Source organism: Salmo salar, chromosome ssa09, assembly GCF_905237065.1.
Source record: "Salmo salar chromosome ssa09, Ssal_v3.1, whole genome shotgun sequence".
NCBI classification, from domain to species: Eukaryota; Metazoa; Chordata; class Actinopteri; order Salmoniformes; family Salmonidae; genus Salmo; species Salmo salar.
This window is the reverse complement of record NC_059450.1, coordinates 97,945,438-97,972,937: the sequence shown is the minus strand read 5'-3', so window position 1 is coordinate 97,972,937 and position 27,500 is coordinate 97,945,438. Positions and strand designations below refer to the sequence as shown.

Sequence of the window (27,500 nt, the reverse complement as noted above, 5' to 3'; positions counted from 1 at the left end):
GTTCCCCAGACCTGAATCCAATTGAGCACATCTGGGACATCATGTCTCGCTCCATCCACCAACGCCACGTTGCACCACAGACTGTCCAGGAGTTGGCGGATGCTTTAGTCCAGGTCTGGGAGGAGATCCCTCAGGAGACCATCCGTCACCTCATCAGGAGCATGCCCAGGCATTGTAGGGAGGTCATACAGGCGCGTGGAGGCCACACACACTACTGAGCCTCATTTTGACTTGTTTTAAGGACATTACATCAAAGTTGGATCAGCCTGTAGTGTGGTTTTCCACTTTAATTTTGAGTGTGACTCCAAATCCAGACCTCCATGGGTTGATAAATTGGATTTCCATTGATTATTTTTGTGATTTTGTTGTCAGCACATTCAACTATGTAAAGAAAAAAGTATTTAATAAGATTATTTCTTTCATTCAGATCTAGGATGTGTTGTTTAAGTGTTCCCTTTATTTTTTTGAGCAGTGTGTATATATATATTCTTCTAAAAACTCAACTTCAAAACACTCTCCTGCAACCCGCCTCACCAATTTTTCTTAAAAAAGTATAATTTACCTCAAATCTGAAATCCACAACAGAAGCTAGCTAGGCAGAAGCTAGATAACGTTAGTATTCAGCTAACCACTGTTGGCGGTCATCAGCTATCCCTTAGCTTGAAAAGCTATTGCCAGTTTTGTACAACGCGACTCAGACCAGAGCATACTGAACCTATTTTCTCTCCATATCCCCGGATTTCTACCGCAAGCTCTGGTCATTTACACCTTGATCTTGCAGCTAGCTAGATGCTGAGTGACTATTGGCTAATGTCTGTCCCGGAGCTAACATCAATTATTCCGGAGCTAGCCAGCTGAAGAGTTCCATCAGCCACTCCTGGCCTACAATCACCTATCCGGACCCGTTTTACTGCCGATGCGGAGCCCCATCGGGCCTTCACGACTGGATTACCGACGTTATCTGCCCGAGGGAGTTATCCAACTGGCCCCTCCGTCGCGACGTAACCTGAATGCCCATCTGCGGCCAGCTATAATCGTTAGCTGTCTTATCGGCTGCTATCTGAATAGGTCTATCGGACAATTTTCTTTGGCCACTATAACTATTTTGCCAATTGGATTGGTCCCCTCTACCACACGGAACCCCACTAATCTACCGACGGAAACGCACGAGGTGGCTAAAAACAGACCATCTTCTGCCAACTTGCTACCCATGGCCCGGCTAGCTGTCTGAATCGCCGTGACCCCAACCAACCTCACTACTCACTTGGACCCTTATGATCACTCGGCTAAGCATGCCTCTCCTTAATGTCAATATGCCTTGTCCATTGCTGTTCTGGTTAGTGTTTATTGGCTTATTTCGCTGTAGAGCCTCTAGCCCTGCTCATTATACCTTATCCAACCTTTCAGTTACATCACCCACACATGCGATGGCATCACCTGGTTTCTAGAGACAATATCTCTTTCATCACTCAATGCCTAGGTTTACCTCCACTTGTTTTCACACCCTACCATACCTTTGTCTGTACATTATACCTTGAAGCTATTTTATCGCCCCCAGAAACCTGCTCCTTTTACTCTCTTTTCCGGACGTCTTAGACGATCAATTCTCATAGCCTTTAGCCGTACCCTTATCCTACTCCTCTGTTCCTCTGGTGATGTAGAGGTGAATCCAGGCCCTGCAGTGCCTAGCGCCACTCCTATTCCCCAGGCGCCCTCTTTTGATGACTTCTGTAACCGTAATAGCCTTGGTTTCATGCATGTTAACATTAGAAGCCTCCTCCCTAAGTTTTTTTTATTCACTGCTTTAGCACACTCTGCCAACCCGGATGTCCTAGCAGTGTCTGCTTAACACCCCAGCCATCCTACAATCTAAGCTTGATGCCCTCAATCTCACACAAATTATCAATGAACCTACCAGTTACCACCCCAAAGCCGTAAACACGGGCTCCCTCATAGATATCATCCTAACCAACTTGCCCTCTAAATGCACCTCTGCTGTTTTCAACCAAGATCTCAGCGATCACTGCCTCATTGCCTGCATCCGTAATGGGTCAGCGGTCAAACGACCTCCACTCATCACTGTCAAATGCTCCCTGAAACACTTCAGCGAGCAGGCTTTCTAATTGACCTGGCCCGGGTATCCTGGAAGGATATTGACCTCATCCCGTCAGTAGAGGATGCCTGGTAATTATTTTTTAAATGCCTTCCTCACCATCTTAAATAAACATGCCCCTTTCAAGAAATTTAGAACCAGCAACAGATATAGCCCTTGGTTCTCTCCAGACCTGACTGCCCTTAACCAACACAAACATCCTGTGGCGTTCTGCATTAGCATCGAACAGCCCCCGTGATATGCAACTTTTCAAGGAAGTTAGAAACCAATATACGCAGGCAGTTAGAAAAGCCAAGGCTAGCTTTTTCAAGCTGAAATTTGCTTCCTGCAACACTAACACCAAAAAGTTCTGGGACACTGTAAAGTCCTTGGCGAATAAGAGCAACTCCTCCCAGCTGCCCACTTCACTGAGGCTAGGTAACACTGTCACCACCGATAAATCCACTATCATTGAGAATTTCAATAAGCATTTTTCTATGGCTGGCAATGCTTTCCACCTGGCTACCCCTACCCCGGTCAACAGCACTGCACCCCCCCCCTACAAATCAGCCGGGCTAGACAATCTGGACCCTTTCTTTCTAAAATGATCTGCTGAAATTGTTGCAACCCCTATTACTAGCCTGTTCAACCTCTCTTTCGTGTCGTCTGAGATTCCCAAAGATTGGAAAGCAGCTGCGGTCATCCCCCTCTTCAAAGGGGGGGGACACTCTTGACCCAAACTGCTATAGACCATATCTATCCTACCCTGCCTTTCTAAGGTCTTCGAAAGCCAAGTCAACAAACAGATTACCGACCATTTCGAATCCCACCGCACCTTCTCCGCTATGCAATCTGGTTTCAGAGCTGGTCATGGGTGCACCTCAGCCACACTCAAGGTCCTAAACGATATCTTAACCTCTTGGGGCTAGGTGGGACGCTAGCGTGCCACCCGTGGTGCACTCCATCAACAGCAGGTGCATTTCAAGAGCGGCAAATTTGAATCCAAATAAATGTCAAAATTCAAATTTTTCAAAAATACAACTATTTTACACCATTTGAAAGATAAACATCTCCTTAATCTAACCACGTTTTACGATTTCAAAAAGGTTTTACGGCGAAAGCATAAATTTAGAGTATGTTAGGACAGTACATTTACAAGAGTTGTGTGTAATGTTTTGTCAAGTCAAAGGCAGGGTCACCAAAACCATAAAACCAGCTAAAATGATGCACTAACCTTTTACAATCTCCATCAGATGACACTCCTAGGACATTATGTTAGACAATGCATGCATTTTTAGTTCTATCAAGTTCATATTTATATACAAAAACAGCGTTTTACTATGGCATTGATGTTGAGGAAATCGTTTCCCTCCAATAACCGGCAGTCAAGTCAGCGTAACAAATTAAATAATTAAAATTAGAAAACATTGGTAAAATATTATATTGTCATTTAAAGAATTATAGATTTACATCTCTTGAACGCAATCAACTTGCCAGATTTAAAAATAACCTTACTGGGAAATCACACTTTGCAATAATCTGAGCACTGCGCCCAGAAAAATACGCGTTGCGATACAGACTAGACGTCATGTTGGGGAGATCTAAAATCGAAAATACTATGTAAATAATCCATTACCTTTGATTCTCTTCATCAGATGTCACTTCCAGGTATCACAGGTCCATAACGAATGTAGTTTTGTTAAAAAAAGCTCATCATTTATGTCCAAAAATCTCCGTCTCGTTAGCACATGATGTAAGCCAGCCGGACTTCTCGTCATGAACGAGGGGAAAAAAATATTTCCGTTCGTTCAAACATGTCAAACGTTGTATAGCATAAATCATTAGGGCCTTTTTTAACCAGAACATGAATAATATTCAAGGTGGACGAATGCATACTCTTTTATAACGTATTGGAACGAGGGTACCCAACATGAACTCGCGCGCCAGGTGTCTAATGGGACATCATCGTTCCATGGCTCTTGTTCGGTCAGATCTCCCTCCAGAAGACTCAAAACACTTTGTAAAGGCTGGTGACATCTAGTGGAAGCAATAGGAAGTGCCAAAATATTCCTAAACCCCTGTGTTTTTCAATGGGATAGGTTTAAAGTCAATACAACACATCAGGTATCCACTTCCTGTCAGAAAATGTCTCAGGGTTTTGCCTGCCAAATGAGTTCTGTTATACTCACAGACACCATTCAAACAGTTTTGGAAACTTTAGAGTGTTTTCTATCCATATATAATAAGTATATGCATATTCTAGTTACTGGGTAGGATTAGTAACCAGATTAAATCGGGTACATTTTTTTTACCCAGACGTGCAAATGCTGCCCCCTAGACCCAACAGGTTAACCGCCATCGATAAGAAACAATACTGTGCAGCCGTATTCATTGACCTGGCCAAGGCTTTCAACTCTGTCAATCACCGCATCCTCATCGGCAGACTCAATTGCCTTGGTTTCTCAAATGATTGCCTCGCCTGGTTCACCAACTACTTCTCTGATAGAGTTCAGTGTGTCAAATCGGCGGGCCTGTTGTCCGGGCCTCTGGCAGTCTCTATGGGGGTGCCACAGGGTTCAATTCTTGGGCCGACTCTTTTCTCTGTATACATCAATGATGCCGCTCTTGCTGCTGGTGAGTCTGATCCACCTCTACGCAGACGACACCATTCTGTATACTTCTGGCCCTTCTTTGGACACTGTGTTAACTACCCTCCAGACGAGCTTCAATGCCATACAACTCTCCTTCCGTGGCCTCCAACTGCTCTTAAATACAAGTAAAACTAAATGCATGCTCTTCAACCGATCGCTGCCTGCTCCTGCCCGCCTGTCCAGCATCACTACACTGGACGGTTCTGACTTAGAATATGTGGACAACTACAAATACCTAGGTGTCTGGTTAGACTGCAAACTCTCCTTCCAGACTCACGTCAAACATCTCCAATCCAAAGTTAAATCTAGAATTGGCTTCCTATTTTGCTACAAAGCATCTTTCACTCATGCTGCCAAACATACCCTCGTAAAACTGACCATCCTACCGATCCTCAACTTCGGCGAAGTCATTTACAAAATAGCCTCCAATACCCTACTCAATAAATTGGATGCAGTCTATCACAGTGCCATCCGTTTTGTCACCAAAGCCCCATATACTACCCACCACTGCGACCTGTACGCTCTCATTGGCTGGCCCTCGCTTCATACTCGTCGCCAAACCCACTGGCTCCAGGTCATCTACAAGACCCTGCTAGGTAAAGTTCCCCCTTATCTCAGCTCGCTGGTCACCATAGCAGCACCCACCTGTAGCACGTGCTTCAGCAGGTATATCTCTCTGGTCACCCCCAAAGCCAATTCCTCCTTCGGCCGCCTCTCCTTCCAGTTCTCTGCTGCCAATGACTGGAACGAACTACAAAAATCTCTAAAACTGGAAACACTTATCTCCCTCACTAGCTTTAAGCACCAGCTGTCAGAGCAGCTCACAGATTATTGCACCTGTACATTGCCCATCTATAAATTAGCCCAAACTACTACCTCTTCCCCTACTGTATTTTTTATTTATTTATTTTGCTCCTTTGCACCCCATTATTTCTATTTCTACTTTGCACTTTCTTCCACTGCAAATTTACTTCGCCACCATGGCATTTTTGCCTTAACCGCCCTTATCTCACCTCATTTGCTCACATTGTATATGGACTTATTTTTTCTACTGTATTATTGACTGTTAACTCCATGTGTAACTCTGTTGTATGTGTCATGCTGCTTTGCTTTATCTTTGCCAGGTCGCAATTGTAAATGAGAACTTGTTCTCAACTAGCCCAACTGGTTAAATAAAGGTGGAAAAAAAATATATAGGGCCCTGCTTTAGACTGGGACCGGTTCCCTATATAGGGCCCTGCTTTAGACTGGGACCGGTTCCCTATATAGGGCCCTGCTTTGGACTGGGACCGGTTCCCTATATTGGGCCCTGCTTTGGACTGGGACCGGTTCCCTATATTAGGCCCTGCTTTGGACTGGGACCGGTTCCCTATATAGGGCCCTGCTTTGGACTGGGACCGGTTCCCTATGTAGGGCCCTGCTTTGGACTGGGACCGGTTCCCTATATAGGGCCCTGCTTTGGACTGGGACCGGTTCCCTATATAGGGCCCTGCTTTGGACTGGGACCGGTTCCCTATATAGGGCCCTGCTTTAGACTGGAGCACTATGGCCCTGGTAAAGTAATGCATTATAAAGGGATTGAGAATAGGGTGGCATTTGGGACACAACTTTTGTCATCATCTTTACTGCAGTGTTTGTCTGTGTCATGCTGCCTCACCCAAGCCCCTGTACTCCTGTATCCACCAACGATAACAGCTACACACCAGCTAGTGCACTTAGTAGCATGTTCCAGACCCCTGCATCGTAACAGAACACGGACGCTGTACACACAGCACTGTCTGAAAGACCCTTTATCACAGTAACAAGCAGAACAACAAAAAATGGCCGACTAAAATGGGAAACTTAAACCTCCAGTCAAACTGAGGTACTTCCTTCTTTCCTCCTCCTTCTGTGTTTGTCATTGGTTTAAATAATCACTTCCAACCAATCGTTGTTTATCATGGTCGTCGTCGGAACTGAAGGCTGTCTCAAATGTCCCGTCCATTTGATGGGAGTTATTCAAGCAGCATGTAATCTTCCCAAATGGCAATTCCATATAGTGCACTACTTTTGACGAGTGCCCTATGGGATCTAGTTCACTATATAGGGAACAAGGGTGCCATTTTGAAGACGTTTTTTTTAGAAAGGTAGGAAAGTGCCAGGTTGGTTAAAATGATATCAATGATCTTTAGTTTTAGAAACAAAAACAAATCTGTTCTCTCTAGGGCTGACCCCATTTAGTTGACTGGTCGATTGTTGGGTCGATAGACTGTTGGTCGACCGAGAGATTCTTTAGTCAAGCAGTCGCAATTTTGACTTTTTTGCTGCACAAGCCAATTGGCTGATTCGTACCTGTCTCAGTCAGGTAGCCATGGGGATGGCATGGTACATCACTCTAAGAGGTGTCATACTGAAATAGTAAATGGTTGTATTATGCAAAAAAAAAAAAGTTGCAACACTAATAAATATCATTTTTTTTATAACGTGCTCTTTCTCCTGCGTTAGATACGGTCGCTCTCTGCGGTTCTGAAACATAATCTTCAGTGCGCCTTTTCTTTATATTGCTATGTGCATAATAACAAAGTTAACATGCGTATTGAGATTGATAACCCGAGGTGGAGGCAGCAGAGATGAGGAAACAGGCCTAATTGTCTTAGAAAATTGAGGAGAGCGCAAACCCCAACTTAATTAGGTCTATAATCAATAGCCTAACTGTTGAATGTGCCTGGCTTTATGAGTCATATATCTACAGAAATAAGACAGATCCTCAATCTGTTGCATGTTTGTTTAATAGTGAGCACCAAGCCTCATGTAACGGCATAATGTTGGATAAAGCAATTTCACTGTTTCGGCTGTTTTTTTTAGATCTTTGCAATGCTGTAATAAAGGCTTTACTTTTTGTTTTCGTTAGAACAGACTGCTATTACGTATAATTTATTTAGTGTTTACACTGTTCCAAACAGGCGCAAGAATATTGTAATCTGGGATAGGATTAAGTAATCCTTCTAACCCTCCCCCCCAAAAAAGATATAGATGTACTATTGTAAAGTGGTTGTTCCACTGGATATCATATGGTGAATGCACCAATTTGTAAGTCGCTCTGGATAAGAGCGTCTGCTAAATGACGTAAATGTAATGTAAATGTTATCTAACAGCACCTGTTTGTCACACAGTCTGCACACAGCTCTCACTCCTATACCCTCATTTTTCTTGATCTCCTTATTGTTGTTATTATGATCATCAAATGTCCCGTCTATTTGATGTCAATGTAAAAAGTCTGGTGGCCATTTTGATTAATAGTTCAGCAGTCTTATGGCTTGGGGGTAGAAGCTGTTAAGGAGCCTTTTGGTCCTACACTTGGCGCTCCGGTACAGCTTGCCGTGTGGTAGCAAAGAAAGATTTGACTTGGGTGACTGGAGTCTCTGACAATTTTATGGGCTTTCCTCTGACACCGTCTATTATATAGGTCCTGGATGGCAGGAAGCTTGGACCCAGTGATTTACTGGGCGGTATACACTACCCTCTGTAGCGACTTATGGTCAGATGCCGAGCAGTTGCCATACAGTTGCCATAGCATTCTCACATAGGTGCTCCTTTTTCACCCACGACAGGCGGTGATGCAACCGGTCAGGATGTTCTCGATGGTGCAGCTGTAGAACTTTGAGGATCTGGGGACCCATGCTAAATCTTTTCAGTCTCCTGAGGGGGAAAAGGTTTTGTTGTGCCCTCTTCATGACTGTCTTGATGTGTTTGGACCATGATAGTTCGTTGGTGATGTGGACACCAAGAAACTTAACTATCGATCTGCTCCACTACAGCTCCGTCGTTGTTAATGGGGGCCTGTTCAGCTCTCCTCCTCTAGTCCACAATCAGCTCCTTTGTCTTGCTCACATTGAGGGAGAGGTTGTTGTCCTGGCACCACACTGCCAGTTCTGACCTCTTTATAGGCTCTCACTGTTGTCGTTAGCAAACTTAAGGATGGTGTTGGTGTTGTTTTTGGCCATGCAGTTGTGGGTGAAAAGGGAGTACAGGAGGGGACTATGTACACACCCCTGAGGGGCTCCAGTGTTGAGGATCAGCATGGCAGACGTGTTGTTGCCTACCCTTACCACCTGGGGGCGGCCTGTCAGGAAGTCCAGGATCCAGTTGCAGAGGGAGGTGTTTAGTCTCAGGGTCCTTAGCTTAGTCATGAGTTTCGTGGGAACTATGGTGTTGAACGCTGAGCTGTAGTCAGTGAACAGCATTCTCACATAGGTGCTCCTTTTGTCCAGGTGGGAAAGGGCAGTGTGGAGTGTGATTGAGATCTGTGGATTTGTTTGGGCGGTATGCGAATCGGAGTGGGTCTAGGGTGTCCGGGATGATGCTGTTGCTGTGAGCCATGACCAGCCTTTCAAAGCACTTCGTGGCTACCGACGTGAGTGCTACGGGGCGGTAATCATTTAGGCCGTTAACCTTCGCTTCCTTGTGCACAGGGACTATGGTGGTCTTCTTTAAACATGTAGGTATTACAGACTCAGTCAGGGAGAGGTTGAAAATGTCAGTGAAGACACTTGCCAGTTGGTCCGCGCATGCTTTGAGTAAATGTCCTGGTAATCCATCTGGCCCCGCGGCTTTGCGAATGTTGACCTGTTTAAATGTCTTGTTCACATCGGCTCCCGAGAGCGTTATCACAGTCATCCAGAACAGCTGGTGCTAAAGCATTTTAGTTTAAATAACAAATGGCTATTTGAATAATTAGCCTAAAAAATAAATAAACACAAATTCAGAAATGCACTCAACTGATTTTAGTCTGCTATAATGAAGGCTTCATATATATTTTTTGAGTTAGAATAGAAATCTGGTACCGTTAGTGTTTACACTGTTGGAAATGTTCAGAAATAACATTGTAATCTACCTTCAACTGTTTGGCACACGTAATACTCACACAAGGTGTGCTCCTATACCCTCCCTTTATCTGTATCTCCAGTAGCTTCCACAATGAAGTCAAATGTCTTCCACACATCAGCCTTTCCCCCCTGATTAACCAGAGTTTCTTTTTCACGTCCTCTGCATTCGTTTTGCTGTCACGTGTTACTGTGTTCGGAGTTTGTTATAACCAATTTGTTTTTGATGTGATTTATGATGGGCTATAGGTCAGACAGCATGCATGCGATGCTTACATGTAAGGTTTGAGGGCATAATGTTTTTCCTAAACAAATTAGGGATTTCGGTTAGAACTTTTCAATCAGAAACAAGTAAGAAACGACATTATTAATATGATGATGCAGCTTCAGCAATCAACACTGTGCTGTGGTACAGCGAGACAACGTGCGCCAGTTACACAGGCACTTGCTGCCATTTTAAGTTTTTAAATGTGACCATCGGGCTCTTCTCATTTGTCTTCATTATTTAATCAAACCATGTGCTTAAAGCATCAGACAAGCTCAGTGCAAATGTAGTTGATTTTAATCAAACACATAGGGTGTGTCGATATATGGAAAAATAAATTTAAACATTTCAACCAAATGATTGGTCGAAGTAACAGGACGACTCTGTGTCGACCAAGATGTTTTTGCGGGGACAGACCTAGTTCTCTTATACAAACAACCTCTGTAATGTCACCTCCTTTTGTAGAAGATACAGGCAGAAACCAGGGTGCTGATTTATAATTTAAGTTGTCTAATAAAGGAATCACGGCGGGATCGTCCACATTTTAGGACATGTTTAGCCTGCAGGACACGGGAAAATAAAGATGTGATTGGATGATTCTGTTGGACTAGATCACCATGCCAAGATATGACTGGAGGGTTCTGTTGGACTAGATCACCATGCCGTGATATGATTGGAGGGATTCTGTTGGACTAGATCACCATGCCGTGATATGATTGGAGGGTTCTGTTGGACTAGATCACCATGCCGTGATATGATTGGAGGGTTCTGTTGGACTAGATCACCATGCCATCTCTTGGTTGGGGTTGGCGACTGTACTGATGGTTTAAGAATCACTCAGACAGTTTGAAAAGGGACAATGGCATAATAAGCGTCACTTAATTAAAACCAGTTCTCATGGGTGCCGGGAAATCAGACCGAACAAATTAATTGTAACCATTTTTATTTAAAAATATATGTTTTAAGAAAAACGTTTTTTTCAGTTTTGCCACATCTTACCCACTTTACAGATATTAAATTGTACATCTTACAATACAGAAGGGGAAGGGAAGAGAAAAGCATTCATTTGACACAGAGGTTATCAGGGAGTGGGGGTAGGTGGAGTGGGGGTAGGGCTTCAGAGTATAACAAGATAACAACCAAAAAAACTAACTTGACAGAGCCAGATTGTGAAAATGGAGGCATATTTCTACAAATTGTGTGTTAATTTCAATAATTTTTAAAACAAGCTGTAATCTTTAATTGTGAGATGTCAATTGTTTGCCAACACTTTCCTTCCCTCCCCCCCAAAAATATACTACTATTCACTCTCTCCTGTCCCTCTTATCCATCCTTGGGCCGTTATTTAGAAATACGGTTTCTGTTTTTATCTGGGTGACGTTAAGACTGAAGTCAGCTGGGACTGGTTTCTTGGAACATGCAAGACGTTTTGGAAGGGACAACAATAAAACAGTTCTTACCCTTGATGGAAAAAATCTAATCAAAGTGAGTTTTTTTTCCAGAGACCTGAAAATGGGAATACATGACATGGCTTAGTTTGGAAAAAGTACAATGGAACAACAATTTGAGTAAGGACTTCAAAAACCTTTTGAGTTGTCTGACTGACTGAAACAGTCCGCTGCAATGTGGATGGATGTTTTCAACAACACCTGTTGCCTCCTGCTCAGCTCTGCTGGTAAGATCTAGTTCCTGCTCGGCTCTGCTGGTAAGCTCTAGTTCCTGCTCGGCTCTGCTGGTAAGCTCTAGTTCCTGCTCGGCTCTGCTGGTAAGCTCTAGTTCCTGCTCGGCTCTGCTGGTAAGCTCTAGTTCCTGCTCGGCTCTGCTGGTAAGCTCTAGTTCCTGCTCGGCTCTGCTGGTAAGCTCTAGTTCCTGCTCGGCTCTGCTGGTAAGCTCTAGTTCCTGCTCGGCTCTGCTGGTAAGCTCTAGTTCCGGCTCGGCTCTGCTGGTAAGCTCTAGTTCCGGCTCGGCTCTGCTGGTAAGCTCTAGTTCCGGCTCGGCTCTGCTGGTAAGATCTAGTTCCGGCTCGGCTCTGCTGGTAAGATCTAGTTCCGGCTCGGCTCTGCCTGCGTCCCAAATGGCACCCTATTCCCTTAAGAAGTAAACATTGTCCAAAATAGTGAACTATTAAGGGTATATGGTACCACTCTCAACTAGATTTGTCTTGTAGAACACTGGAATAATGTTCATGATCTGATTTTAATTTAACCCAATAAGAACTTAAGCCTATTTTCTCCCGCTCTTTCCTGGTTGTTGTCAGCGTGTTTAGGACTCCTCGTGAGACCACGTCATTGTCGACAGTGTATAGGATTGTATCGCAAATGGCACACCTTACTTTATAGTCCACTACTTATGAAAAAGCCTTGGGTTAGCTTGGCTCCGTTAGCTTGGCTCCGTTTAGCTTGGCTCCGTTTAGCTTGGCTCCGTTTAGCTTGGCTCCGTTTAGCTTGGCGCCGTTTAGCTTGGCGCCGTTAGAAGATGGCCTGTTTCAACACAGTTGACACTTCATAGCGCCCTCTAGGAACCATCCTTCCTCGCCTCACCTCCCCAGTCACTTAAATCATGAATCTCTCAATCTATTCTGAAGCATTTCCAGTCTTTGTAGAAGGATGACTTAAAAATACTCCTGTCTTCTAATAGACGTTGGCCAAATATCTGAGCCTGTGCCAATTCCTAAATTGTTATATTTAACTTAAGCTCACACCCTCGCTTGCTTTCTTTTCATTGATTTTTAATTTTTTTATTTTGGGTTGATTTTTGTTTTTCTAGGAGGGGAGCAGTAATTGGTTTTGATGCCACATTGCCAAGGTGATGTTTACCTCTCCTCTTCCCATGTTGTCCCAGCCCCAAGGTGATGTTTACCTCTCCTCTTCCCATGTTGTCCCAGCCCCAAGGTGATGTTTACCTCTCCTCTTCCCATGTTGTCCCAGCCCCAAGGTGATGTTTACCTCTCCTCTTCCCATGTTGTCCCAGCCCCAAGGTGATGTTTACCTCTCCTCTTCCCATGTTGTCCCAGCCCCAAGGTGATGTTTACCTCTCCTCTTCCCATGTTGTCCCAGCCCCAAGGTGATGTTTACCTCTCCTCTTCCCATGTTGTCCCAGCCCCAAGGTGATGTTTACCTCTCCTCTTCCCATGTTGTCCCAGCCCCAAGGTGATGTTTACCTCTCCTCTTCCCATGTTGTCCCAGCCCCAAGGTGATGTTTACCTCTCCTCTTCCCATGTTGTCCCAGCCCCAAGGTGATGTTTACCTCTCCTCTTCCCATGTTGTCCCAGCCCCAAGGTGATGTTTACCTCTCCTCTTCCCATGTTGTCCCAGCCCCAAGGTGATGTTTACCTCTCCTCTTCCCATGTTGTCCCAGCCCCAAGGTGATGTTTACCTCTCCTCTTCCCATGTTGTCCCAGCCCCAAGGTGATGTTTACCTCTCCTCTTCCCATGTTGTCCCAGCCCCAAGGTGATGTTTACCTCTCCTCTTCCCATGTTGTCCCAGCCCCAAGGTGATGTTTACCTCTCCTCTTCCCATGTTGTCCCAGCCCCAAGGTGATGTCACTGTTTGTCCCAAATGACACATTCTCCTATATAGTGCACTATTTTTGACCACAACCCTTATGACACTGGTCTAAACTGGTGCACCATGTACTGGATAGCCCCCATAGAATAACTTGACCTGTCCTGTGGATCTTAGCCCCATAGAATATCTTGACCTGTCCTGTGGATCTTAGCCCCATAGAATATCTTGACCTGTCCTGTGGATCTTAGCCCCATAGAATATCTTGACCTGTCCTGTGGATCTTAGCCCCATAGAATATCTTGACCTGTCCCGTGGATCTTAGCCCCATAGAATAACTTGACCTGTCCTGTGGATCTTAGCCCCATAGAATATCTTGACCTGTCCTGTGGATCTTAGCCCCATAGAATATCTCGACCTGTCCTGTGGATCTTAGCCCCATAGAATAACTTGACCTGTCCTGTGGATCTTAGCCCCATAGAATATCTTGACCTGTCCTGTGGATCTTAGCCCCATAGAATATCTTGACCTGTCCTGTGGATCTTAGCCCCATAGAATATCTTGACCTGTCCTGTGGATCTTAGCCGCATAGAATAACATTAACCGCTTTGAAGGATTCCCTTAGATAAGCCGAGGCATAACCCCCCCCAAATATCCCTCCTCCCCAACTCTCTTCCTTCTCTCTCCCTCCTTGTGCCCTCTCTCTCCCTGCCCCCTACCTTGTAAACGGAGCACAAAAAGACCTGCAGATGGAGGGGGAGGGAGATGAGCTGCAGTGGCGGCTGCTTTAGTCTGATGCTAATGCACACCCTCTCTGTGCTGCATACCAATGTGTCCTAAACCTGCCTCCTCAGCCTCAGCCTCCTCGGCCTCAGCCGCGCTCCTCTCCCCTCTATTTGCTTATTACAGGAGCTACATTCGCTCTCATGGGAGATTCTCTACAGTTTAACATAAAGCCGTGCGGGGTAATTATCTAGTCAACCCCCCCCTCTTCTTTATGTCTGTTTTTCTTCCTCTTCTTTCTGTCTGTTTTTCCTCCCTCTCATCCTTTCTTTCCAAAGAAGGGAAATGTCAGCCTGGCCTGACAATCTCTCACGAGCAGGATTCGTGATATGGAGTTAAATGTCCTTGTTGGCTGTGTTGAGTGAAGGATGTTTCTACCAACTGTTTATTTTGAATGACCAACTGACTGGCAGCAGTAGCCATCTAATTCTCTGCTGGATCACTGGTGTGGGCGACAGAATATTAGATTATTTTTGCCTTTCCTTAATTGGTTCAATGTTGACGCTGTCCGAGCTGATTAGTCTGTGCCGCTGCGACGTAGGCTGGCTAGCTGGGAGTTCTAACACGACTGGGACTCCTCCTGAGACAAATGTCTTTTTTCAGGATGAGAGACACTGCAGAGCAGAAAAGGTTTTTCCATTGTTCATCATTACTCTCTGTCTGTACTAGCTAGATATCTGCTACTACCTCTCCAGAAACGTATTCTGTGTGTGGGGTGTGTGTTTGCCGCTGGCGTATATTGCATCAGTAAAACGTCAGTAGACCAAAGGTTCAGCTGCGGATATCGTTACTGTCTGCAGGTCGTCACACTGATCTCTTTTTAATGCCGTCGTGTGACCGATGATGGTGAATATTTACATGTAAAGTGTCTGATAAATCTCTACTACAAGGCCCATCTCAGGCTGTAGACGGTTTGGCTAAACAGGTACTGCAGGCAAATTGGACATTAACCTTTCCACGGACAGTGCTAAGCTTTTAGCTTTTAATGGGAGGCAATGGCCTTTTATTGAATCAAATGAAATCCTGAAACAAGAAGGCTATCGTGGGTGTTCACTGACCAGAATAGAAAGGTTCTGTTTGGATCCAGAGAGCGACAGAGAGAGAGGAAATGCAAGTTTTTGAAATATAAATGTAATGTTTATCCGATTAGATTTTCTGTTGGAGATTTAATTCAGATTGTGACATAAATAAACATTTATTCAATATTCGTAGTAATTTACAAAAAAAAACTAAATGTGAATAAAAAAATGCTTTTCATTTAATAACCAAACCCCATTTAATCACTTCTGTACCAACAAGTGATTGTGATAGTAACATACTGTGGCTACCGAGCATCTTAAAACCTGTCTTTATAATCCACGTTCCTTTCCGCTACCGATTCCCCTTGATAATGATGATATAGACCACCATCTATCTGTATCTGTACCGTCTCTTAGTAAGAGGATCAGTCTACAGACGTTTTGGTAAAAAAATAAAAATAAAAGACATTTTCTCCGTGCGGCGGAAAGTGACTAATAACAATGTGGTGATAAAATCTCTACTGTTTTCCTTTTTTAGACTGATTGCCCACAGCTTGATCTGAACGTTCATATAAAAATAAATGGTGACTATCTCTACTACATCCTCATCAGTCTCGTCACTGTCCGTTTCCACCAGTCATCAACTCTCCCACTCAATATACTAATCTCATTGATTTCTCAAAGCTAGCGAGTAGAAATTATGCTTTTTTTTTGTGTAAACTGGGGGGGGAAGCAAAACAATAAAACCCTGTATTTAGAATGGTAAACAGCCCATATTCTGCTGCAGGAGGAAAACATAGTTTACACTTCACACTCTTTGTAAGGCAGCTGTTGACACTTGCACTGCCCGTAGCCGTTGATGATAACCAGCGCTCCCTCCTCGTGGCTGGGTTCGTACTCATTATAGGGTACCTGTGTGGCCAGGTCCGCCATTTGCTGCCGCTGCTGGGTCCTCATCTGGCGGCGGTTCTGCATGGCCGAGCACTGGCGTATCCTGCGCATGGTAGGAGGGCAGCACTTCCGTGAGATGAACACAACGAAAATGATGAGGAAGAAGGTAAACAGAAGGACCATAGTTCCAATGATCACCCTCTGGGTTAGGACCGTGTTGTCCGTCTCCGAGAAGTCCTCCGTGACTCCCAGCTCTCCGCCCTCCACTGTCGTGGCGGAGGTTGCCAGGGCGGTGCGCGGCGTGGTGGTCGTTGTCATTATGGTTGTAAAGCGCCCAAAATCCACAAAGAAGTCCTGCGTGGGTGTCTGCTGCATTATTCCAAACAGCGAGCTGGTGACCTCCGCCGTTGTGCCTGTCGACACGTCCGTGGCCATCGACAATGTGTTTGTGGTCAAGACGACCGGTGGCGGCGCCGTAAAATTTGGACAAAGCTGGAATCCATAAACGGCATCAAGTATCTCCTCGCCCTGGGCGTACTCGGGGGTGTGACACAGGATGGAGTGTTCCCACCTCCCCTTGAAGGTGCTAAGCCAAGTGGCCAGGGAGCAGATCCCTTTGGTACACTCCCAAAGGTTGCTGGACAGCCCCACGGTACCTAGAGTCCGCCACATATCCATGACCAGAGGGTCCAGGCTGCCTAGCTTGTTGTTATCCAGTAGGAGGATCTTCAGGTTAGGCAGTGTCTCAAACACGTCCGGGGTCAGCACCCGGATCTCGTTCCCTGTGAGGTCCAGCTTCTCCAGCGTGGTCCAGGTCCACTCCATGTTGCAGGTCAGGTTGGAGATCTTGTTCCACTGCAGGTAAAGGAACTGCAGAGCCACTAGGCGGGGGAAGTGGGCCAGGTTGATCTTAGTCAGCTGGTTGTGTTCCAAGTGGAGTTCTCTGAGTTTAATGAGGCCAGCGAAGCCGTTCCGAGCCAGGCTCCTCAGCCGGTTGTTGGACAGACCCAGGTACTCAAGGCTGCGGCAGTCCCAGAAGGCCCGGACGGGGGTGGTGCGCAGCGAGTTGGAGCGCAGGTGGAGGATCTGCAGCTTGCGGAGTCCATGGAACAGCTCAGGCTCCAGCGCAGTCATCAGATTGAAGGACAGGTCCAGGATCTGTAGGTTGATGAGGTGGATGAAGGTTGTGTTTGGCAGCGTTGTAATCCGGTTGGAGCTCAGGTTGAGGTCTTTGAGTTTGTAGAGCCCCTGGAAGGCGTCATCCTGCACCGTGGTGATCTGGTTGTGATCCAGGTGGAGCCAGGTGAGCTGGGAGAAGCCATAGAACTGGTCCGGGCTCAGTTCAGCGATGCTGTTGTGGCGGAGGGATAACCCCAGGGCCCCCCTGTCAACGCTGTCCGGGGGCGCCTCCAGCCCCTGGGTGTCGCAGTAGAACTGCTGGTCCTCGCAGCGGCATTTCTGGGGGCAGGTTGTGCATGACGCAGGAGACAGCAGGCACAGCAGCATGCTGATCACACACAGGCACAATGCCGTTGGTGCAGGTCCCACCAATGGCCACCTTGAATGGAAACCTGGGGGGTTTAAAGATAAGAAAATCAACCAAGGGGAGGGAATGCTGATCTCTGCAGAACACTTTCTTACTGCTAATCTGTGGTGGTAAGTTAGAAAATAAAAATGATTCTCTCCCTCTTCCTACATGACCCCTCCCCCATCCCCTCAGTATTCCAGAATTTCACATACTATCGATCACATATCATCACTGCTATGAACATCAGCGTTCTGAGTTTACTTTGACGACGAGCAAGGAAGGAAGGAAGGGAGGGAGGTTAAGGAAACAATCTTCTCAGAAACACACAACAGTTTGTCTCTGTTACATGTTCATGTATTTATACATGAAGGAGTGATGTGGAAGACTTCTCGCCCTCTATTCAGGTCATTTGTTTATGATCAGACAGAAGAATATCTGCAGATTGTTTTATTAATGATTTCTTTCCTCATTTCTCTGCTTCTAGAATCAATATGCCTTTTGATTCAATCATTTATTTAAAAAAATTTAAATATCATTTTAGTTTACGCTCCGCATTCTTTAAGAATTGGCATGGAGATTTTTTTTTTCTCTCCCCCCGCACTGTTATACAACATGTCAGTTGGTCGTATAATTTTATAAGAAATTAAGACTTGACTCCCCCCCGAATGAAAAGGGAAAGAAAGAAGAGGAGAATGACATTGAAAGTAAATAGAAAAGCACTATTAGCCCTTAGCCCCTCCTTTTCACTCTGTTTCCTATTCAGGTCCAGACTCTCTGGATAAAAGAGGATAACTTACCCATTCTTTTGTGCACGTCGGAGGCTGCATTCAACTGTCCTTTTCCACAGCGGACTCCCGAAGCAGCCAGATGGAGCACAAAGGGAGAAAAGACAAGCCCTTTTGAGTCACAAAAGGAACCGGGCTCTTCTCTTGCTGAAGTAATAAAGTGGCAGTGTTACTCTTGAGCCCTCCCAATTGAAACAAAATCACAAATCCCATGTCCCTGGTTGATGATGTTGTCAGTTCCTTGTCGTGCTCTTTCCCTCTGGCGTTTTTTTTTAATCACACATTATCCAAAGGGCTTTATTTAAAAAAAAATTCTGTCTTTGTTTTTAGTTGATTTGCATCCAAAGCTCCCTGGCTCTAAACACTCTGTTTCCTCATTTTCCTTCCCGCTTCCTTCCACACTGCAATGATGTCAGCTCAATTGGTTAATTGAGTATCAAATAGTGCCCCTCTTGGCTGAGGGGGGGGGGGTCCTCTACGTCCCCTAACCGTCCAGCCCCTAACTTGTTGATGGCAGGGAGACCCGGCAGGCAGAGAGCCGTTGGGTTGGTCGGTCCGTGGTGTGGTGACCTGCACAGCCTACTGCAGCGATCAGTATGTTGGAGGGAGCAACTCTCCTCCTCTGGGCGTCCCGAGCAGCCAGCTAACGACGCAGGCAGGCAGTGGCAGAGAGAAAAGACGACAAGAAAGCCAGGGATGTTATTCTGTGCTTTTGTTGCAGCCACTCACCACTACAGAGTGGTGGCAGCCTGGCGTCGAACATCAGTGCTGTTTCTCTCTCTCGTGCGCTCTTTCTCTCTCGTTTTCTCTACTGCTCTCTCTTTTTCTCTCATTTTCTCTACTGCTCTCTTGCTCACTCGTTTGCTTTCTGCCTTGCACACTTGCGCACAGTGCTCACAAACCTCATTCCTCCTCTCCCTCTCCACATCTCTTTTTTTTCTTCTTCTTCCCCCGTTTCCGCTGACTCGTCACCATCAGAATATTGATATCGCCAACGTGTTGCGGCAGCTCCCTGTTGGAACCAACCAGGACTAAATCTGAACCTGCCTGTTGTCTGACCGTGTGTATATATATATTTGTGTGTGTGTATGTGTATATGCATATGCGCACACGGTAGACACAAACTAAATAGAATTATTAAACAAATGACCCTTTTTATGAATCCCTGGACTCCCGTAGTAGAGCTGGATGGAGGGGGGGAGGGTAGAGCAGTAGAAATATGCTGCAAAACCCCCTTGGTTGAACTGAGCAGGAGCTGGGTATGCTATAGTCTGATTGAAGGGAAGAGTGTGATACATCATTCACGTCTATCCAGAGGGCACTGCTTTCATTTAGAGTATCGGGCTTGCTGACGTATGAGCAAGCCGCTCTGTACTTCAATTAGAATGGTTTGGAACGGTGTAATAGACGGGGGGGCAGAATTCCAACCACTTGTTAGTGGTTTGATTGGGGGGGGCTGGATAGCTGTCTCCATTTATGTTCTGACTCAGTTCAGCAACTTGGAAGGAGGTGGCCGCGTCCAGTGACGTGAGTTGTCTCTTCGTTCTCCCTCTTTCAACGCACGTCTTTCTCACTTCCTTTCCTAACCTTCCTCCTCTCTTTGTCTCTCTCCCTCTCTCCCTCTATCTCAATAGTAAGAGAGACTCCTCTTGCTCTCCATAATGTTTGATGTAATGGTGTGTTCACTGGACCAGCTCCAGACAATAGAAAAGCCAACTGTCGCTTCCCTCCTCCTTCCCCCACCTTTTCCTGTCTCCTCTTCTCTTATTGGGGGGGGATGATTGAGCTGGTGTTCCCTTTCTCCTTCCTCCCCATCCCTTCTCCTCTCTGTGGGGGAGGGTCTCCTCTCCAGTGTTCTAGATGCCAACCTGTTAGCTCAGTGGTGATGACTGTGTGTGTGTGTGTGTGTGTGTGTGATACATCAACTTGATTTGTTGTGATAGTAGTAGGTGGGTCCCAGACAGAACACCCCAATCCCCCTCTATCCCTCATCCCCATATCCTACCAGCCACCCCACTCCCATCCCCCTCTGTCCCACCCCCATCTATCCTACCAGCCACCCCATCCCCCTCTATCCTACCAGTTACCTTAGCATTGTGTTAGCTAGCCTGTTAATATTAGCATATGATTTGGCTGTCTAGCCTGTTTGCTAACCTGTTAATTGTTAGCATAGCGTGTGAACATCTGCAGTGTTAGTGTATGCTGATGACAAGCAAGCCAACTCCAGTTCAGTGTATTTATTGAGTTCTATTAAAATCCTGCTCCTCTCCTGTAGCCTGTCACTGTCTAGTACTACCACCTTATCTTTTAATGAGGACTTGATCCCTCCCTCCCTCTGGATTAGTCCCAAATGGCACCCTATTCCCTACCTAGTGTACTACTTTTGACCGGAGGCCTATGGGCCCTATGTGGGGCATCTCTCTGCAGTCGGGCTGCATTTAGTTTTCCAAATTACACAACACGTTGCGGTATATATTTTCTCACGCCGTGGTAGAGCAGGACTGGTTTGTGACGTCAGCTAGCTTGGCGGTCTGCCGTCTTTCTCATCTGTCAACCAAGGTACACTCTACTGCATCCCAAATGGCAACCCTTGTTTACTGCACTACTACCCTATGGGCCTTGATCAAAAGAAGTGCACTTCAAAGGGAATAGGGTTCCATGGACCATAGGGTCTGGTTTAAAGTAGTGCACTTCAAAGGGAATAGGGTGCCATTTCTCCCTTTGACACTCATTCACAGAGTGAGAAAGAGGGAACGAGAGAGATTCCTTCAGTCTGTTGTAATGACGGCTATTACCAGGAGTTCGTCCGGTGCCGTGTTCGCTCATCCTGATCTGAACCTCTCACCACCCTTAGATGGAACAGAACAGGAAAATAACTTGAGCGTTCCCGCATAAGGTGATTGGTTCGGCCAATTAAAACCTACAAAAGATCTAGGCTTGGCGCAGGAATCAATATGAAGAGCTGCCATGATCATTAGGCTCCACACAGGACACTATTTCCCTTTAGTTAATATCCCTCCTCAGGGAGTCTTTCCTCAGGGAGTCTTTCCTCAGGGGAAACTCAACGAGCGGGAAAAAGAGATGGAGGGGAGAAATCTGTACTGTTCTCTCTATCTCTATGATATCTGTATCTATGGTCCATCTCATTCATATCACTGTCTTGTACAGGCCTGTGATTCATTCCTCATTGACTTTCAGCCACCTCTTTCCTTTTCTCTCTCCCTCTCTGTGTAAATAGTCATTACCAGTCAGTTGGCCTCTCTAACCTTCTCTCTTTCTCTCCAGGCTGGCAAGAAGGACAGGAGTGATGCTCTGAACACCGCCATCGACAGGATGACCAAGAAGACTAGGGACCTTCGCAGACAGGTTGGTACAACTTCCTTTTTCTTCTCCAGAGACCTTGGCTGGCAGGTTGATTTATTTTTTTTTCCTCCCCCTCTCCTCTTCCGTTCTTCTCTTCCTCCCTCCTTGTTTGTTCCCTTTATCCTCACATGAATTCTCCAGAGACGTCCACAGACAGGTTGGTGCAACTCCCCCTCTCTTCCTTTCCTCACTTTCATCCTTCCTTCCCTTGTTCTCGTCCTCTCTCCGTCCTCCCAGTCCTTCTCCAGAGACCTTCAGAGACAGGTTGGTTTTACAAAATGTTTAGTTTCTCTACCAGAGGCTTTCTGTTCAAGTACATCTAATATAACTGTCCAGCTGTCTTACTCCTCTTTCTCGCTCAGACTCTCCTCCTGTGTAGCTGCGTAAGGCGGTCATGGATCATGTTTCTGACTCGTTCCTGGAGACCAACGTTCCTCTGCTGGTTTTGATCGAAGCAGCAAAGAACGGGAACGAGAAGGAGGTGAAGGAATACGCCCAGGTGTTCCGCGAGCACGCCAACAAGCTCATTGAGGTACGTTACCTGAAGTTACACAAACATCTTGAAGTTTTCTTCAAATACTGGAGTTGATGTGTCTTTTAGAAAATGTCAGGTGTTGAAGTTAGGGATGGACTGAAGGATGGGGACGTCCCCGGGGACATTAATACACTGAACTAAAATATAAACACAACATGCAACAACTTCAAAGATTTTACTGAGTTACAGTTCAAATAAGTAAATAAGTCAAATTAAATGACTTAATTATGCCCCATTCTATGGATTTCACATGACTGGGAATACAGATATGCATCTGTTGGTCACAGATACATTAAAGTTAGGGACCTGGATCAGAAAACCAGTCAGTATCTGGTGTGACCACCATTTGCCTCATGCAGTGTGACACGTCTCCTTCGCACAGAGTTGATCGGGATGTTGATTGTGAAGTGTTGTCCCACTCTTCAGTGGCTGTGAAGTTTCTGGGTGTTGGCGGGAACTGGAGCATGCTGTCATACACGTCTATCCAGAGCATCCCAAAGTGACATGTCTGAGTGTGCAGGCCATGGAAGAACAGGGACGTTTTCATCTTCCAGGAATTGTGTACAGATCCTTGAGATATGGGGCCGTGCATTATCATGCTGAAACATGAGGGAATGGCGGCAGATGAATGGCACAACAATGAGCTTCAGCATCTCGTTACGGTATCTCTGTGCATTCGGGAGAGGCGAAGGTCGAGATCCATGCGTCCTCCGAAACACGACCCCGCCAAGCTGCACTGCTTCTTGACACACAGCCCTCTTAACCCGGAAGCCAGCCGCACCAATGTGTCGGAGGGAACACCGTACAGCTGGCGACCGAAGTCAGCGTGCATGCGCCGGCCCACCACAAGGTGTCGCTAGAGTGCGATGGGACAAGGACAACTCAGCCGGCCAAATTCTACCCCAACCCGGACGACGCTGGGCCAGTTGTGCGCAGCCTCATGGGTCTCCAGGTCGCGGCCGGCTGTGACACAGCGCGGGATTGACCCCGGGTCTGTAGTGACGCCTCTAGTGCCTTAGACCGCTGCACCACTTGGGAGGTCTAGATTGTCCTTTTGTCCGCAGCACAAGGTGCACCTGTGTTATGATCATGCTGTTTAATCAGATTCTTGATATGCCACATCTGTCAGGTGGATGGATTATCTTGGCAAGGGAGAAATACTAACAGGAATGTAAACAAATTTGTGAAGACAATTTGAGAGAAATGCATGTGCATATGGAAAATGTATCATTTTATTTCAGCTCATGAAACATGGAACCAACACTTTACATGTTGCGTTTATATTGTTGTTCATTATAAATGCTAACCCCAAATAGAAAACCCTAGAGCTTGGCTATGGGGTTATCTGGTTCCTCCGTTTTCTAGGCCCCTATCTGGTTCCTCCGTTTTCTAGGCCCCTATCTGGTTCCTCCGTGTTCTAGGCCCCTATCTGGTTCCTCCGTGTTCTAGGCCCCTATCTGGTTCCTCCGTGTTCTAGGCCCCTATCTGGTTCCTCCGTGTTCTAGCCTGCTATGCCCCAGGTAGAAGGAACTAGGATCAGCTTGCCTTCCAAATCCCAACCTTAATCCTTTTTGGGAATTAACACATCTTAATTCACGTTCTAGCTGCATGATTCATCTTGGAACTGCTTCATTTGGTGTGTTTTACACTGACTATACAAAACATTATGAACACCTGGTCTTTCCATGACATACACTGACCAGCTAAATCCAGGTGAAAACTATGTTCCGTTATTGATGTTACTTGTTAAATCCACTTCAATCAGGAGACGGGTTAAAGAATAATTTTTAAGCCTGGAGAAAATTGAGACATGGATTGTGTTTGTGTGCCATTCGGTGGGTGAATGGGCAAGACAAAAGATTGAAGTGCCTTTTGAACAGGGTATGGTAGTAGGTGCCAGGCGCACCCGTTTGTGTGAAGAACTGCAACAAGGCTTGGTTTTTCACACTTAACAATTTCCCGTATCAAGAATTGTCCACCACCCAAAGGACATCGAGCCAACTTCACACAACAGTGGGAAGCATTGGAGTCAATATTGGCCAGCATCCCTGTGGCTTTGAGACTGTTTTGAGGACAAAAGGGAGGTGCAATTCAATATTAGGAAGGTGTTCCTAATGTTTTCTATACTCGGTGTATGTTGGGAACAGAACTATAGGCCAGTAGCTAGCACCCAGTCTAAACAAATCCCCTGTGCTATTGTGCTGCTGGGTTGTAGCGCTGGGTTGTAGCGCTGTGTAAAGCTGCAGTGTGTGGTGTAATTCATTCAAAAAGGTATTTGCCATGGAATAGCCTACACACACACACACTGGCCTTTGCAGACTGCTTGTTGGATTCAGTCTTTTACGATTATTAAATGTCACACTGTGTGATGTTACAAAATTAAAATCTTGATCAACCTGGCCAGATCACATTCTGCGAATCGCTTGAGGCTACATCAACTGACGGAGGCTACGTCGACTGCAGCGGTGGATCTGAGCATGTGCCAGCACCAGCAGTTCATACGTCACACTCTGCTCATGTGTGATTTGAAGTGAGGCCGCAAAAAACTGGAAGTATGCATTTTAGTATGCATTGTTTTCTCATACAAACTTTGTCCGAACTCTGAATCAAATATGCTCGCCCCAAAAATAACACGGTCGCTGTTGTAGAAAGTTTTTATTTTGATTTGGTGATTTTTTTTTCTTCTGCGTTTTTCAGGTAGCTTGATTTTCAGATGTCTCTATGAAAAGAAGATCATTAGGGAAGTTGTTGTTCTTGCACAGCATGTAAACATTGAAAATCAAATCAAACTATTATAGTAATCTGACTTCACAGATAATTCTATTATTGTGTGCATATTCAGTGCCGTCCGCGTTCCTATTGGTCAGTCACCGGGATGGGCTCATAACACCAGCTACACTACACGATAAAGGCTCAACGTTTCGGACACTGCTAGAACTTTGCCGGAGTCTACAACCAAACGCAGAGGTATTTCATCGGCAGACATGGACTCTGTCACAGAGAAAAACCTGTCTGGGACGGGGAAAAACCGTGGCATCAGGACGGCTAAAATCATACAGTCTGCAAAGGCCTTTATGTCAACAGACTTGAGCTTTCTGGAAGCGGCTGCAGCATCAATCTGATGTTGTTGTCCCATATGGTACCCTATTCCCTATTTAGTGCCCTACTTTTGACCTGGTCCCGTAGGACTAGTGCACTATATTGACAATAGGTTGCCATTTGGGCCTCAGGCATAGCGTTGTGAATTGAGCCGTCAGACGACAAAGACAAACACTTTGTCTTATCAGTATGGCTGGTCACAGCTGTGGAGCCCACTTTAAGCCTCACCTGCTTTCCCCAGCCTCCCCCTGCCTGACAAGGTTAAGTGGTGCCTCAGGGGACAGGGATTCATTGTCTCAACAGTTTGATCTCCATCTACCTACAACTTATTGACAGACTGAGACCGGCACAGGAACAAAATTACCTCTTCCCCCGCTGTCCACCAACCGGTGGGTTGTGTTCTGAGTGCCACAGCAGACGGATACATTTCTTTTTAAAGCGGGCCTTTTTGCATCGCGCTCTTTCTTGAACGCTCCCCCATCCCTCTTTCTCGCACTCACTCATTAGTTCTCTCTCATGCTCGTCGTGCTCACTCTCTCTCAATTCAAATTTTAAGGATGTTTTTTTGGCATTGGTAACATGCTTGCTTTGGCAAGATAAACATACATTGAAACAAAATAAAGTAAACAAACCAACAAATGTACATTGCAGTCAAAGGTTTCAAAAGTATAGACATTTCAAATGTTATCATCGATGTACAGTTTTTTTTATTGGCTCATCCACCACCTGGATGACACAAACCATTTTTTACAGCTTTTTCTTTTGTTAAATTCTGCATACGTGTTTTGTTTACAGTAGTTACATAGCAAAAATAAAGTAATTTTCATAAATACAAAAGTATGTGGACACCTATTCAAATGAGTGGATTCTGATATTTCAGCCACACCTGTTGCTGACCATTTTATTAAATCGAGCACACAGCCATGTAATCTCCATAGACAAACATTGACAATAGAATGGCCTTACTGAAGAAACTGAAACTTTCAACGTGGTTCCATCATAGGATGCCACTTTTCCAACAAGTCAGTTCATCAAATTTGTGCCCTGCTAGAGCTGCCCCGGTCAACTGTTAGTGCTGTTATCGTGAAGTGGAAACGTCTGTCCTCTGTTGCAACACTCACTACAGAGTTCCAATCTGCCTCCGGAAGCAACGTCAGCACAAGAACTGTTCGTCGGGAGATTCATGAAATGGGTTTCCATGGCCGAGCAGCGGCACACAAGCCTAAGATCACAATGCCAAGTGTCGGCTGGAGTGGTGTAAAGCTCGCCGCCATTGGACTCTGGCGCAGTGGAAATGTGTTCTCTGGAGTGATAAACTATCTGGTAGCCCAACGGACGAATCTGGGTTTGGCGGATGTCATCAGAACGCTACCTGCCCGAATGCATAGTGCCAACTGTAAAGTTTGGTGGAGAAGGAATAATGGTCTGGGGCTGTTTTCACGGTTCTGGCCCCTTAGTTCCAGTGAAGGGAAATCTTAACGCTACAGCATATAATGACATTGTAGATGATTCTGTGCTTCCAACTTTGTGGCAACAGTTTGGGGAAGGCCCTTTCCTGTTTCAGCATGACAAAGCCCCCGTGCACAAAGCGAGGTCCATACAGAAATGGTTTGTCGAGATGGGTGTAGAAGAACATGAGTGCCATGCACAGAGCCCTGACCTCAACCCCATCTAACACCTTAAGGATGAATTGGAACGCTGACAGCGGGCCAGGCCTAATCGTCCAACCTCACTAATGCTCTTGTGGCTGAATGGAAGTCCCCACAGCAATGTTCCAACGTCTAGTGGAAAGCCTTCTCAGAAGAGTGGAGGCTGTTATAGCAGCAAAGGGGGACCAACTCCATAATAATGCCTATGATTTTGGAATAAGATGTTGGACGAGCAGGTGTCCACATACTTTTGGTCATGTTACTCTCAGTTACTCTCTGTCCATCCCACCCATCTCTGTAAACCCCACCCCTCAGCTACTCTGTCCATCCCACCCATCTCTTTAAACCCCACCCCTCAGCTACTCTGTCCATCCCACCCATCTCTGTAAACCCCACCCCTCAGCTACTCTGTCCATCCCACCCATCTCTGTAAACCCCACCCCTCAGCTACTCTCAGTCCATCCCACCCATCTC

The 27,500-nt window shown here is 45.8% G+C and overlaps 2 protein-coding genes and 1 long non-coding RNA gene across 4 annotated transcripts in view; 1 reads left to right on the top strand and 2 right to left on the bottom strand.

Annotated features, from left to right (window-relative positions):
* Positions 1–27,500, top strand: part of LOC106612315 (catenin alpha-1) — a 244,829-nt gene that overhangs the window by 124,435 nt on the left and 92,894 nt on the right. The window contains exons 10-12 of one of the 2 annotated variants that reach the window (XM_045724259.1): positions 21,666–21,746; positions 21,885–22,007; positions 22,123–22,275. In XM_045724259.1, the coding sequence (XP_045580215.1) occupies positions 21,666–21,746; positions 21,885–22,007; positions 22,123–22,275 (357 nt within the window). Of the gene's footprint in view, positions 1–21,665; positions 21,747–21,884; positions 22,008–22,105; positions 22,276–27,500 lie in introns of those variants that run through there. The other variant, XM_045724260.1, reaches the window with a different exon arrangement.
* On the bottom strand, positions 10,797–14,020 carry LOC123744684 (uncharacterized). The gene is made up of 2 exons (XR_006771096.1): positions 12,730–14,020; positions 10,797–12,686 (listed from the first exon to the last, which is right to left on the bottom strand). It is a non-coding gene; the product is annotated as an uncharacterized lncRNA (long non-coding RNA).
* LOC106612313 (leucine-rich repeat transmembrane neuronal protein 2) lies at positions 15,304–19,324 on the bottom strand. The gene is made up of 2 exons (XM_014213359.2): positions 18,393–19,324; positions 15,304–17,638 (listed from the first exon to the last, which is right to left on the bottom strand). Exons 1-2 carry the CDS (start codon positions 18,394–18,396, stop codon positions 15,978–15,980), a joined length of 1,665 nt encoding a protein of 554 aa, XP_014068834.2. The 5' UTR covers positions 18,397–19,324; the 3' UTR covers positions 15,304–15,977.